At 42.4% G+C, this 15,055-nt stretch overlaps 1 protein-coding gene across 1 annotated transcript; it reads right to left on the bottom strand.

Annotated features, from left to right (window-relative positions):
* Positions 1 to 5,822: 5,822 nt before the first annotated feature.
* Positions 5,823 to 6,410, bottom strand: LOC129651497 (interferon omega-1-like). The gene has a single exon (XM_055580192.1). It carries the CDS (start codon positions 6,408 to 6,410, stop codon positions 5,823 to 5,825), a length of 588 nt encoding a protein of 195 aa, XP_055436167.1.
* Positions 6,411 to 15,055: the final 8,645 nt, after the last annotated feature.

The raw sequence follows: 15,055 nt of genomic DNA on the forward strand, positions 1-15,055 counted from the left end.
CAGACCTTAAAGAGGAAATGCAGAGAGTTGTGGCTAGATTTATTTTGGTGCAATTTAAACTGTCAAAATAGACTATGTGGTCACACCTCTGAGTTCTCTTTTAGACTAAAGAAGAGAGTTAGATTGAGCTTTGGGTTTTATTTCAAGCTGAGTTGACTCATATAGATGAATATCTCCTTTTGGATTGAGACTTTTCCATGAGTATATTTCATTTCCAGTGTAATAACACAAAAGAAGCATCAAAGCTGTGACATTCTCTGATGCCCAGGAAGAAGGGAAAAGTTTCTCCATGAAAACAAAACTGAGAAAAGTGTAGAAAATGACAATTCTGCCCTATTTAAAGATCTTATTTGGGGGAAGGTGTTGGGAACAGCTGGATAAAGGCTGGCACAGCCCAACATCTGCAGCATCACCAAGCTCACCAGATGCCAGCCCCTTCCCTGATGACATGGAGGGTGATGTTCTCCAGCCCTGGAGAATGGTGATCATCACCATTGCCATCCTCCTAGAGACCAGGAATCACCAAACTCAGAGCTTCAGTGAAATTGAGTCCCAGGGCTACAGCTCTACAAGGAGCTCAAGGCTGCCTTCCCAACACCTCTGTGGCTGGGATGGGCACTGCAGATCTCCCTGTAACAGACCAATGGCCCTGCCCGCCCAGTGGGCACCAACTCCAGGTAAAGCACCTTGAGCTCGAGCATGGGATCCACCAAGGAGAACCGATGAGTCCCAGTTGGCAGGAGCCCCGGGCTCGGGCAAGGCGCTGCTGGGGCCCAGGGAGCCCATGGAACCTTGGGAGTAGTGAGGAAACTTCCTTTTCCTGCCCAACGGCCCAGGGGAGCTTTGCAGCCACTTTGCTTGGAGCCTATGATTTCTGCCCCTGCCTCTGCTTCCATCCTCCCCTTCCTGGCAGGAGATTTTAGCCAGAGCGCTTTACACCAGTGCCCCTTTATGCAACGATTGACGGTTGGAAATCAGAGCATGTTGTGGTGTGTTTTCAGATTCAGGGCTGTTTTGGGGAAAGGACTGATTCGGGGAAAGGGGAAAGGCACGTACAGTCTGGACTGGTATCTACTAGATGTTGGGGCCCTTCTGTGGGAAGATGTGAGGACAAGACTGAGACTTACAGGAGCCCCTGGGAAAGGGAAAATGATTTCATTTAATATAAATGGTTACTTTCTCCTTCAGTGTTCAACTAGTTGAAAAATATTTTAAAATGTATAAATAAGTCTGATATTCACACCACATTTAAATATTTTCCTTGTGCCAAAACAAGATCATCTGCAAATGTTTTCAAAATGACTTCTTTGTTCATCCTAGTTCAATTGAGTGAAAGCTATAGATGACAAACTTATGACTCAGTAACTACCATAAATAATGAATCTCGATTTTCAAAATCTTTCTTTCTTCTCATCTCTTTTAGCCTAGGATCCTATGTTAAACTTTCAAATTTATACATAGCTTTGCATTGGAGAGTTTTATTAATTTTTAAAAAACTGTCATTTCATACACATAAGTTGCTTTAAAATTCATAATCAAGATGGTTTTGTGTTCAGCATAATGTAGGTTTCCACTTAATATATGCTTAGCTACTTAATAGGCACCTTATATGCCAAATGTTCTGATTGCATGTTGACTTGATGCCCAGTAAATATCTCAGTGTGCTTGCTACAGCTATGAGATTATTTCATTTGCTAGTAAAATTTAAAAATGTATAGATATTCTTTGTACAATGCTAGAAAAGATTAACCTATTCTAACTTACAGAGGGGGAAGTTTTGCATTAAAAATTAGAGTTGAACAAGCACAGATATGGCATAATCCTATTTAAGGTAGATATGAAATAATGGTGAAAGCTTCATATGCACCTGTCACAGTAAGAACTCTCACAGCTTAGTTTAATGTGTCCTGGATGCATTATATTATTTACTCATATATGATAATTTTGTAAGTTGTTATATTATCATCATATAGGATAAATAACATGAGATGGTATATTGAATGGAGTACAGTATTCTCATTATCCCTATTTTGTTTTTAATTGGAGAATAATTGCTTTACAATGTTGTGTTGGTTTCTGCTGTACAACAATGTAAACCAACTATAAGTACATATGTGCTGCTGCTAAGTCACTTCAGTCGTGTCCAACTCTGTGCGACCCCACAGACAGCAGCCCACCAGGTTCCCCCGTCCCTGGGATTCTCCAGGCAAGAACACTGGAGTGGGTTGCCATTTCCTTCTCCAATGCATGAAAGTGAAAAATGAAAGTGAAGTCGCTCAGTCGTGTCCAACTCCTAGCGAACCCATGGACTGCAGCCCACCAGGCTCTTCCATCCATGGGATTTTCCAGGAAAGAGTACTGGAGTGGGATGCCATTACCTTCTCCAAGTACATATGTATCCACTCCCATTTCCCTATTTTAAAGCTGAGAAAACTGTAGCATAGGACAGAAAAATCGACTGGATGAAATGATGCAGGAAATTGAGGGAAAACTAAAGAGATGCCCAGATAACAAATATACTGGTCACCTGAGAAGACAAGAGTAACCCGCAAAAAATAAAGACAAAAAATGTAGCAAGATTGTCATTTTCAAACAGTTTAATTGGTAAAACTCTTTTAAGCTTATCATCATTATTATCATTATTACACTTACACTTTTATTGACAACCCTGAGGACCAGTAGTATGCTACCATTGTGCAGGATGCTGGGTGGGAATAGGAAATGGAGACTTGCTCCTGATCTGTGGAGTCAATTCCTCCCCATTTAAGGGACTCTCAGTTAGAAGGTCCTGATGGAGGATGTGTGTAGGGGACAGGTGTTTAAAATGAAAAGAAAGACTTTGATCTTGGAAACTACAGACTATAAGAAATTCTTAAAATAAGAAAAGTTGAAATATGGTGAATGAAATGTATAAATTGCTGGGATCTTTGTTTATCAATTTTATAAATGAACCCCAGCTTGTTACTGCAGGAACTTGGGTATACCTCAATAATAATATTTTCTGTATAGCATGTTGACATATTGATTATTAAACTCCTTCTCAGAAAATCTTACTATTGAAGATAAGGAACATACCTATTTCCAGTAATTAACCTCCTGTTCAAATCTCAGCCAAACATAGGTCCATGGTGCTGAATAAAAGATATGGTGGGTGTGCATGAGATGCTTCAACATATTTCAGATGGTCAAATATCAAAGTGTTGGCTTAGCTTCTGGTTCAAGATGACAGAGTACGAGGACATGCACTCATCTGCTGCAAGAGCACTGAATTCTCAAGGAGCTGTTAAAAACCATCCACAGGAGGACTCTGGAGCCCACCCAGAAAAGATACCCCATGTCCAAAGACAAAAAAGGAATTATAATGAGATGGTAGGAGGCACTCAAGCACAATAAAAATAAATCCCATACCTGCCCATTGGGAAACCAACAAACTGGAAAACAATACAACCAAAAAAGTTCTCTCACTGTTGTGAAGGATCTAAGACTCACGTCAGGCTTCCAGGTCTGCGAATCCAGCAAAGGGCCTAGGAATCCCCAGGAAATCTGACTCTAAAGCCAGCAATATATGATTACAAGTCTTCCACAGGACTGTGTGGAAGAGAGACTCCATTCTCAAAGGGGACAAACAAAATCTTGCGAGCACCAAGACCCAGGGGAACTGAGCCGCAGTGACCCCGCAGGAGACTGAACCAGACCTACCTGCTAAAGGTGGAGTCTCCTGTGGAGGTGGGTCAGCAGGGGCTTGCCGTGGGGGCAAGGGCACTAGCTGCAGCAATCCTGGAAGGTGCCCCTTGGCATGAGTCCCCTGGGGGTTTCAGAAAATCACACTTCATTCATTAATAATGTTTCCCACTTCTTTAGTATGAGAAAGGTAAAAATTGGTTTCTGAACTCGTTGTTGGGTTTTGCCTTTCAGTATCAATGTGGAGAAGGCAATGGCACTCTACTCCAGTACTCTTGCCTGGAAAATCCCATGGACGGAGAAGCCTGGAGGGCTACAGTCCATGGGGTCGCTAAGAGTCAGGCACGACTGAGCGACTTCACTTTCACTTTTTACTTTCATGCATTGGAGAAGGAAATGGCAACTCACTCCAGTGTTCTTGCCTGGAGAGTCCCAGGGACAGAGGAGCCTAATGGGCTGCCGTCTATGGGTTTGCACAGAGTCTGACACTAGTGAAGCGACTTAGCAGCAGCAGCAGCAGCAACGCAGAGGCTCCTGGAGGTGACATTGCCCGCAAGTATGGACAAGGGACTTTATAGAAAAGAGACCTAGGATCCAACCCTTACAGCGTAGGACTGGAGGACAGAAATACATTTCAGAGCGCCTGCTCTTTCCTTCCTGCCTCTGCATGTGTTTGATTTTCTGGATTGATATGAGATCTCTGTTCTTTCCTTATTATTTGTCTTTGTATTACATCAAAGCATTTTCTACTTATTCATCTTTCTCAAAGAGATTTTTATGAACTCATATTAGTGCTTTTGGAGATATGAAACCCAGAAATTGGAATTCTCTTCAGCATACAGCAAAGGAACGTTCTCACACTGAAAACACTATGAAACCAGCACCGAAGTGGAAAACAAGATACCTTTGCCAAAGGGCCAGCACCTTTCCAGTGCTGCCCTCCAGTCGCTGTTTCAGGGCGACTGTCCTGTCTCCTCCCTGAGGGCAGCCACTCCGTGATTCTCACTGTCCTGATGATTTCTGCCAGGCGTGCTTGATGCCTCTTGTGTGATATGGACTTATTGAATCTAAACCGTAAGCCTGTGAAAACTACTCTTATTGTCCTCATATTAAAGATGAGGAAACTGACCTGTTGTGTTTGTGAGATTTTTCAGGGTCACACTGTTGGTAAATAGCAGAGCTGGGATTCAGAGGTTTTGGAATTTCTAGAACTCTCCTTTCACTTGGGCTTCCACTCTACTACACCATGCAGCTAGAAGAAACCAGCACAGAACAGAGCTCCTGTGTTAGAGGTAGTGAAGGTATTCTGGAAGGGAGTGAATTGCTCAGTAAGACAGTGCTGAGGAGAAGGTGGGAGGCAGAGTAATAGGAGTCAGGAGCAGCCAGACAACACCATATGTCATCAGCTTTCCAGCAGGAGGTGACTGCTTCCCTCAGATATGTCTATCCACCATTCTTTAATGAGTGGGTATAAATTAGTTACGCCTATGACATCAAGACTAACCATTTTCTATAATTTCATAATCTCCTTTCTACCTGTTTTCTCTTTGGCACCCTCAACAGATTATAGGAACTTAGTTCCCCACCAAGGCTCCCTGGAGGGAAAACTCAGAGTCCTAAAAACTGTACCACCAGAAAACTTGAAGAACTCCACCTTTTGACGGACATTTGTTGGAAAGTGATAGAACTGTTCCACAGTGTAAAGGGAACAAACACTGTTTTGTGATAGATATATATAGACAAAATAAGGATTTAGATTTTCAAAAAAAAAAAAACTCAAGAAGTTTACCTTGATAAGTATTTAATAAATAAAACAAGTTACAATTTTAATGAAATAGAAGGGGGAATATATTTTCTAAATTTTAATACAATGTAAGCATATACATATTTTATATGAAAATATAAAATATTGAGATAAAGTAATACATTAAATAAATAAAATATAAATAAATAACATCAAATAGTCATTGCTTATGGACTGATACCCCTTTTATATCTACTTGCTTACTAATACAGTATTACTATGTATTGGCTGAACTAATTCAATAAATCTGGTGGCTAAAGAAGAAACCAGAGTCTTCTGAAACGACAACACCAGAGTGTGCAAGGGTGAAGTGGAATATTAGTCATTGAGAGTCATATCAAGCTGAGCTCAGGTCTCCATCCATCATTCTTAACCTTTCTTGCAAGCTGGTTGATGAAGAGAAGGATCTCATGATTTCCACTTTGACGACTTCCCAGGCACAGTCGCTGTATTCCTTCTCTTTCAGGTAGACATGGATTCCGTGGAAGTACCTCTTCACGGCCAGTGTGGGGCCCATCCTTCCCAGGGAAGAGTCTTCTTCTCCCATCACCAGGCCCAGGCAGGCATCCAGGTCGTCCAGCTGCTGATGGAGTCCAGTGCGGAGCTGCTCCAGGAGGGTGGTATCCCAGGCAGCAGAGGACCGCTCTGTGTGGAAGAGGTTGAAGGTCTGCTGGAGCATCTCATGGAGCACAGAGATGGCCTGGGGCTCCTGGAGCTGGCCGCCCTCCACCATCTCCTGAGGGAAAGCAAAGTCTTTTCTGTCCTGCAGACAGAAGCGAGGGGAGAGTCTCCTCATTTGGCCCAGGAGCCTGAGGTTCTGCCTGCCAACCAGCACGTGGTTCTGAGACAGGTCACAGCCCAGGGATCCTCCTGGGCCGTAGCTGACCAGCACCAGGGCCATTAGTAGAGAGAGCACGAAGGCCATGGGGAAGATGAGGCTGCTGCTGGCCTGGCTGAGATGGCGTCTGGTGGAACCTTGAGGTAGGTTCTCTGATGCCATGCTTTCTAAGCAAGGCCATTAAATAGGGAACACAGTAATTTTCATTTTCTAGTTATTTCTATACACTTTTACTTCATATTTTGGTTTTCTGTTATGTATTCTGAATATGGTCAAAGAAATTGTCATCAATTTAAACTATTAATTTTACTTTTTCCCAGTAACTTCAGATGTGCTTATCCAAATGGATATTCATCTCAAATGAGAAAGGTCTTCGTCTTATGTTAGAATTGAAGTACATTTGTAATTATACACATTATCGCTCCCTTTCTCTCATGCATAAATGTTCCTCTCCTCTTGTCAAGGAACATATTTGTAGCCCTCATGTTAGGCTCCATTTTCCCCTCTCACTTTACCTAGGAAGCCAGGCTCCCTCAGCCCTATGGTTTCTGTATTTATTTAGGGATTTACTAGATCACTGTGGCAGTTGAGCTCTTTGAAACAAGATGGGTTTTCCTTAGTGTTTGATTTAGAGAAGAGGCTGATTATTTTCAGTCCAAGAGCTTACCCCATGTTTTTCTTCCTTCTAGAACATGTTCCTGCAGGTCCACGTGGTTGTGTTTTAGGGAACCACAAGGTCAGGGCCATTACAGACATCACCCTTTCTTTCCACCATTTTCTTACTAGAGACCAGTCGACTTCCACAGACTGGGCCAATACCCCCGCAAGAATCCTGGTTCTTCTCAGGGAACATGGGTGAGGAGACTCTACATCCAGGATAATTGTATTTTCCAGCAGCACCTCACTCCCAAGGGAGAGATCACATGGAGCCACCCTCTGTCCTCTGGAGTGACAGAGTCCCTTTCTCACCTGCTGGACTCCCTTTCTGCTGACAGGCTCACCACATCCTGTGGCCTCAAAATCTCCTTCTGTGGAGGGCTTGTTTATTTGTTGGGAAAATAAATTATCTTCCTGAACCCCATTCTCTCCCCTGGAGTGTTTCTCTGAAGGAGCTGAATTCTTGGTGTTGACCTCCTCTTCTCCTGACCTGTTTCCCCAAAATATCAGCAGTGCTCAGATGCTGAGAGCAAAAGTGTGTTTATGTAAGCTGGTGAAGGAATTTCTAACTGCAGTCATTTTGCTTTTAGTAGATAAATAATATCTACTATGCCAAGTGTAGTTTTTATTATTCAACTCTTTTAATTAAAATGTTCAACACTTGTTCTGCTCAGAGTTTCTAAGCAGGAGGAAGAAGATTCAGTGATGGTGTTGTCTCTTGTGGAAGCTTATGTAACAGAATCTAGTGAGTTACAGTCATGTGTTCAGGCGGTTGATTCCACTCAGCATCTCTGTTCCTCTCTCTTTCTGTCTCCTCTGAGAATGCAAGGCAGTGAGCCCAATATATTAGATCAGGAGAAATAGCCTTCTTTCCTTGAGGTTAATTTTTAATTTAAACTTTTTATATTCACTTAGTGACTTATTGGACAAGATTCATCTCACAGCTCCTTCTCTGGTTGTAATTCAGGATGAGGTGAGAACAAGAAAGGGAAGTAAAGAAAGGCAGAGGGGCTGCATCACTTTCAAGAGGTTAGATTTTTTTGTTTCTCTTTGCAATTTTGCTAGAAAGTAAAATTCCACAGGTGGTGTGTTGGCAAGTAGAAAACAAGGGTAAGTCTCAATGTCATGAATATGAAAGAAAGGAAGTGGCTTCCCTGACGCAGTGATGTATTCTGGATTAGCAAACTTCAGTGCCGCATAGCTGGGGCCTAGGCTGTGGCAGAGGGGAAGGATCAGGTCAATATGAACAACAGAAAGGCTGGGACATGGCTGCTTCAGACAGAAGCTCAACAAAGGCCAAGTCCTGAGTCCATGGACTGCCCTCAGCTTTGTAAGACCAGCTACCTGATTTTTTTTTCCTTTAATCCATATGTGGTCAGTATAAGGGGAGAAGGAAGAAGTCACACGCACCAGCTCATGGGACTCAGGCAATCAGAACCCCAGTTGCTAGAACACTAACCCTCTCTCACAGGGTCAAGGAGACCAGCCTTGCTGTGCATCTGTGACAAATCCACCTGGGCAATGAGAAGTTGCTTTGAAAAAATTAGAATGAAAGGGAATGAAATGATTCTGAAAGATCATGATCTTAATCTGGGTAACAATAATTATGATATTAAAAATGATAATAATTTTATTGATTGTAACTCTAATCTCCCTAATATCTCACCTTGTGTTATGATCACATTGATGGGTTGGGTTTTTTGGGGTTTTTTAAGAATTTTAAGTGTATTTATTTTATATATTTATTAGGCTGTGCCAGGTCTTAGTTGGGGCATGCTGGATCTTCCATATTCCTTGCATCAGATAGGATCTTTACTTGTGGCATGGGAAGTCTTGGTTGTAGACTTTAGGCTCTAGTTCCCTGACCAGGAACAAGACATCAAAATTCTAGGAGTGTAAAAATTTTCTAGAATCTCTTCCTCAGCAAAGAACTTCAAGTGCTGTAGGATTTCTCTCCACTATGTACAAGGCCCTGCTCAAGAGGGAGGAAAGTTGGGCTCCTGGGCTCTTCACAGTCCTGCGGGCATTCCCTCTCCTAGAATGAACACTTAGGGATTCAACATGCAGACCCTTGACTGTGTTAAGGAACTTGCAGTCAAAGCTTCTCTTGGTTGGACTGAGGGTGGAGTAAAGAGGTTACTATTGGTTATACTGATATGAAAGATTGCTATCATTCTCTAAGCTCCACATTCTCAGGCTAATTTGCAAACTTTGTATTATTTGAAGTAAAGGACTGTCCTCTGTGACTGCTATTAAAGTCGTCTGGATGTTTTAGAAGACAAAATGAACATCCGGTGTGGGCTACACTCAGGAGCCCCAGATTGTGTGAGAGTAGAGCTTCCTGCTGCTCCCAGTCCCTCCTCTTCATCAGCTCTGAGTACCAGCCCTCAGCTGCTCTGAGCACGTGCTGCCTCCTTCCTCTTCGTCCTGCCTCCAAAGTCTTCTCCCCTGCTCCCAGGAGGACAGTCATCATCCCCTCCTGGAATCCACATCGCCAAGCACATTGTCACATATGTGTGTGTGGTCAGCACACTTTGGTGAGAGAATGAAGAGAACTCTATGAATTAACCCATGTTCATTATTATGCCACTATTATCTGTAGACCACCAGAACACAGGAGCAATTGTCCTGTAAATAACTTAAGAATTCAAATCTTATGTATTAGACACTTCAAAAGGAAATGCGGAGAGAGATGGCAATTTAAAAATTGGTGCAATTTAAAAAATTCCACAATAGACTATGGAATCACACCTCTAAGTTCTCTTTTAGACTAAAGAAGAGAGATTGAGGCTCAGGTTTTTCTTTCAAGCTGAGTTGACTCATATAGATGAATATTTCCTTTTGGATTGAGATGTTTCCATGAGTATATTTCATTTCCAGTGTAATAACACAAAAGAAGCATCGAAGCTGTGACATTCTCTGATGCCCAGAATATAAGGGAAAAGTTTTTCAGTGGAGACAAAATTTTAAAAAGTGCCAAAAGTGACAATTCTGACCTTTTAAAAGATCTTATTTGGGGGAAGGTGCTGGGAAAAGCTGGATAAAGGCTGGCACAGCCCAACATCTGCAGCATCACCAAGCTCACCAGATGCCAGCCTCTTCCCTGATGACACGGAGGGTGATGTTCTCCAGCCCTGGAGAATGGTGATCATCACCATTGCTACCTTCTGAGAGACCAGGAATCCCCCAAAATCAGCACTTCGGTAAAATTCAGCCCCATGGCTCCAGCTCAACAAGATGCTCAAATCTGCCTTTCCTGCGCCCCAGCAACCGAAGGCAATGGCAATCCACTCCAGTGTTCTTGCCTGGAGAATCCCAGGGACTGGGGAGCCTGGTGGGCTGCCCTCTAAGGGTTCGCACAGAGTAGGACACAACTGAAGCGACTTAGTAGCAGCAGCTGTGACCAGGAGGGCACGACAGAACTCCCTGTAACAGAGCAACTGGCCTTTCTCGCCCAGCAGACCTGTCTGTACGTCCACCGGGAGAACCGGGGAGTCCGTGTAGTCAGGAGCCTCCAGCTGAGCTAGTTGCTTCTGGGGCCCAGGGAGAGCCTGGGGCCTCAGGGGCAGTGAGGAAACTTCCTTTTTGGGCCAGATGGCCCAGGGGAGCTTTGCAGGGGTTTGGCTTAGAACTTGATTTCTGCACCTGCCCCTGAGTCCATCCTCCCCTTCCTGGGAGGAGATTTTAGCCAGAGAGGTTTACACTGGTGCCCGTTTATGCTGCGACTGATGGCTGGAAATCTGAGCATGTTGTGGCACAATTTCAGATTCCGGGTTGTTTCTCGGGGAAAAAACTAATTTGAGGAAAGGGGAAAGGCATCTACATTCTGGACAGTAATCTAGATATTGGGACCATCCAGTGGGAAGACTTGAGAACAAAACTGAGACTTACAGGAGGCCCTGGGGAAAGGGAAAATGATTTTATTTATTTATTTATTTATTGGCTTTTGTTTTCATTATATATATTTTAAAAGAATATTTCTTGAAACAAGTTTTTGGTTCATTTGTTCAGTCAATTTTGCCATTCATAAATCAGTTATTCAGTGAATTGATTTTTATTTTTTTTTAATTTTATTTTATTTAACTTTACAATATTGTATTGGTTTTGCCATACATCAAAATGAATCTGCCACAGGTATACATGTGTTCCCCATCCTGAACCCTCTTGCCTCCTCCCTCCCCATACCATCCCTCTGGGTCGTCCCAGTGCACCAGCCCCAAGCATCCAGTTTATTTAATATAAATGGTTAATTTCTCATGCAACGTTCAAGTAGTTGAAAATATTTAAAATGTATAAAGAAGTCTGAAACTCACACCAAGTCTAAATATTCCTTATGCTAAAACAAAACTTTAAGTTCCTGGCTTCAGTGGAAGCAAAATCATCTATAATGTTTTCAAAATTACTTCTTTGTTCACCTCAGTTCATTTGAGGGAAAGCCATATTTGAGAAACTTATGACCCAGTAGCTACCTTAAATAATGAATCTCAATTTTCAAAATCTTTTTTTCTTCTCATTTCCTTTAACTAAGGATCTTATGTTAAGCTTTCAAATCTATACATAGTTTTGCATTGGAGAGTTTTATTAACTTTTTTAAAACGTCATTTGATACAGATAAGTGCTTTAAAATTCATAATCAAGATGTTTTTTATTTCAGCATAATGTAGGTTTACACTTAATATACCATTTCCTACCTAATAAGCATCTTATATGCCAAATGCATTGATTGCATATTGATTTGATGCCCACTAAATATCTCAGTGTGCTTGGTACAGTCATGTGATTATTTTATTTGCTAGTAAAATTTCAAAATGTGTAGATATGTTTTGTACAATACTAAGAGTCGGGCACAACTGAGCGACTTCATTTTCACTTTTCACTTTCATGCATTGGAGAAGGAAATGGCAACCCACTCCAGTGTTCTTGCCTGGAGAATCCCAGGGACAGAGGAGCCTAGTGGGCTGCCATCTATGGAGTCTTACAGAGTTGGACACGACTGAAGCAACTTAGCAGCAGCAGCAGAAGCAGAAAAGATTAACTTATTCTAATTTTCAAAGGCAGAATTTTTGCATTAAAAATTAGAGTTGAGCAAGGCACAGAAAAGGCATAAGCATATTTAGGGTAGACAGGAAATAATGGCGAAACCTTTGTATACACCTTTCTATACACTGTTGTCACAGTAACAACTCTCACATGCTTAATGTGGCCCTGATGCTTTATATAATACACTGATTTAAGATAATTCTGTAAGTTGTTATATTAACAGCATATAGAGTACAGAACATGAGATGGTATATTGAATGGAGTACAATATTCTCATTATCCCTATTTTTATTTTAATTGGAGAATAATTGCTTTACAATGTTGTGCTGGTTTCTGCTGTACAACAACGTAAACCAGCTATAGGCACACATATATCCACTCTCATATCCTTATTTTAAAGCTGAGAAAACTGTAGCATAGGACAGAAAAACCGACTGGACTAAATGAGGCAGGAAACTGAGGGAAAACTAAAGAGATGCCCAGATAACAAATATACTGGTCACCCGAGAAGACAAGAGTAACCCACAAAAAATAAAAACAAAAAAATGCAGCAAGATTGTCATTTTCAAACAGTTTAACTGGTAAAACTCTTTTAAGCTTATCATTATTATTATTATCATTATTACACTTAAACTTTTACTGACAGCCCTGAGGACCAGTAGTATCCTACCATTGTGCAGGATGCTGGGTGGGAATAAGAAATGGAGACTTGCTCCTGCTTTGGGGAGTCAATTCCTCCCCATTTAAAGAACTCTCAGTTAGAAGGTCCTGATGGAGGATGTGTGTGGGGGACGGGTGTTTAAAATGAAAAGAAAGACTTTGATCTTGAAAAGTACAGATTATAGGAAATTCTTAAAATAATAAAAGTTGAAATATGCTGAATGAAATGTATAAATTGGTGGGATCTTTGTTGATCAATTTTTAAAAATGAACCCTGGCTTGTTACTGCAGGAACTTGGATATACCTCAGTAACAATATTTTCTGTGCAGCCATTGACATATTGATTTTTAAAATCTTTCTTAGAAAATCATACTATTTGAAGACAGACAATATACCTATTGCCAGTAATTAACCTCCTGTTCAAATCTCAGCCACACGTACGTCCATGGTGGTGAATAAAAGATATGGTGGGTGTGCATGAGATAGTTCAGCATATGTCAAATGGTCAAATATCAAAGTTTTGGCTTAGGTTCTGGTTCAAGATGGCAGAGAAGAAGGACATGCACTTACTCCTCACAAAAGAGAAACAAAATTGCAACTAGCTGTTGAACAACCATCCAGAGGAGGACTCTGGACCCGCCGAAAAAGGATGCCCCAGGTCCAAACACAAAGAAGAAACTACAACGAGATCCAGGAGGCTCTCAAGCACAATAAAAATAAATCCCATACCTGCCAGATGGGAAAACAATAAACTGGAAAACAATAATACCAGAAAAGTTCTCCCACTATTGTGAAGGTTCTGAGCCTCATGCCATGCTTGCAAGCCTGCAAAGGGACTGGGAATCCCCAGGCAATCTGACTCTGAAGGCCAGTGGGATTTGATTACAGGACTTCCACAGGACTGTGGGAGAGACTTTTCTTGCAGGGGACAAACAAAATCTTGCATGCACCAAGACCCAGGGGAAGGGAGCAGTGACCCCACAGGAGACTGAACCGGACCTGCCTCCTAAAGTTGGAGTCTCTTAGGGAAGTGTGGGTCAGCAGTGGCTTGCCCTGGGGACAAGGGTACTAGCAGAAGCAATCCTGGAAGGTGGCCCTTGGTGTAAGTCTCCTTGGAGGTTCCCGAAAATCAAGCACTTCATTCATTAATCATGTTTCTCACTTCTTTAGTATGAGAAGAGGTAAAACTGGCTTCTGAACCATTTGTTGGGTTTTGTTCTTTCAGTAGCAAAACAGAGGCTCTAGGAGGTGACATTGCCAGCAAGTATGGACAAGGGATTTTATGGAAAGGAGAACTAGGATCCAACCTGGGACAGCCCAGAACTGGAGATCAGAACCACACACTTCACAGCCCCCGCTCTTTCCTTCCTGCCTCTGCTTGTGTTTGATTATCTGCACTGATATGTGATCTCTATTCTTTCCCTATTATTGTATTTATGTTAGATCAAGCATTTTCTACCAATTCATCTTTCTCAAAGAGTTTTTTATGAACTCATAGGAATGCTTTTCGGAGAAGGCACTGGCACCCCACTCCAGTACTCTTGCCTGGAGAATCCCATGGATGGAGGAGCCTGGTGGGCTGCAGTCCATGGGGTCGCTAAGAGTCGGACATGACTGAGCGACTTCACTTTCACTTTTCACTTTCATGCATTGGAGAAGAAAATGGCAACCCACTCCAGTGTTCTTGCCTGGAGAATCCCAGGTTCGGCGGAGCCTGGTGGGCTGCCGTCTATGGGGTCACACAGAGTCGGACACGACTGAAGTGACTTAGAAGCAGTAGCAGCAGCAGGAATGCTTTTAGAAGTATGAAACCCAGAAATTGGAATGCTCTTCACCATACAGCAAAGGAACGTTCTCACACTGACAGCACTATGGAACTAGCACCCAAGTGGAAAAGAAAATACCTTTGTCAGGGGCCAGCACCTTTCCATGCTGCCCTCCAGTTGCTGTCTCAGGGCGGCTGTCCTGTCTCCTCCCTGAGGGCAGCCACTCTGTGATTCTCACTGTCCTGATGATTTCTGCCAGGAGCGCTTGATGCCTCTTGTGTGATATGAACGCACTGAATCCAAACAGTAGTTGTATGAAAACCACTCTTACTGTCCCCATATTAAAGATGAGGACACTGACCTGTTATGTTTGTGAGATTTTTCAGGGTCACACTGTTGGTAAATAGCAGAGCTGGGATTCAGAGGTTTTGGAATTTCTAGACCTCTCCTTTCACTTGGGCTCTTTTCCTGTGGCTTCCACCCTTAATACACCATGCAGCTAGAAACCAGCATGGAACAGAGCTCCTGTGTGGAGGCAGTGAAAGTATTGTGGAAGGGAGTGAATTGCTCAGTAAGGCAGTGCTGAGAAGGTGGGAGGCAGAGGAATA

This window comes from Bubalus kerabau, chromosome 4 (assembly GCF_029407905.1).
Source record: "Bubalus kerabau isolate K-KA32 ecotype Philippines breed swamp buffalo chromosome 4, PCC_UOA_SB_1v2, whole genome shotgun sequence".
Classification (NCBI taxonomy): Eukaryota; Metazoa; Chordata; class Mammalia; order Artiodactyla; family Bovidae; genus Bubalus; species Bubalus kerabau.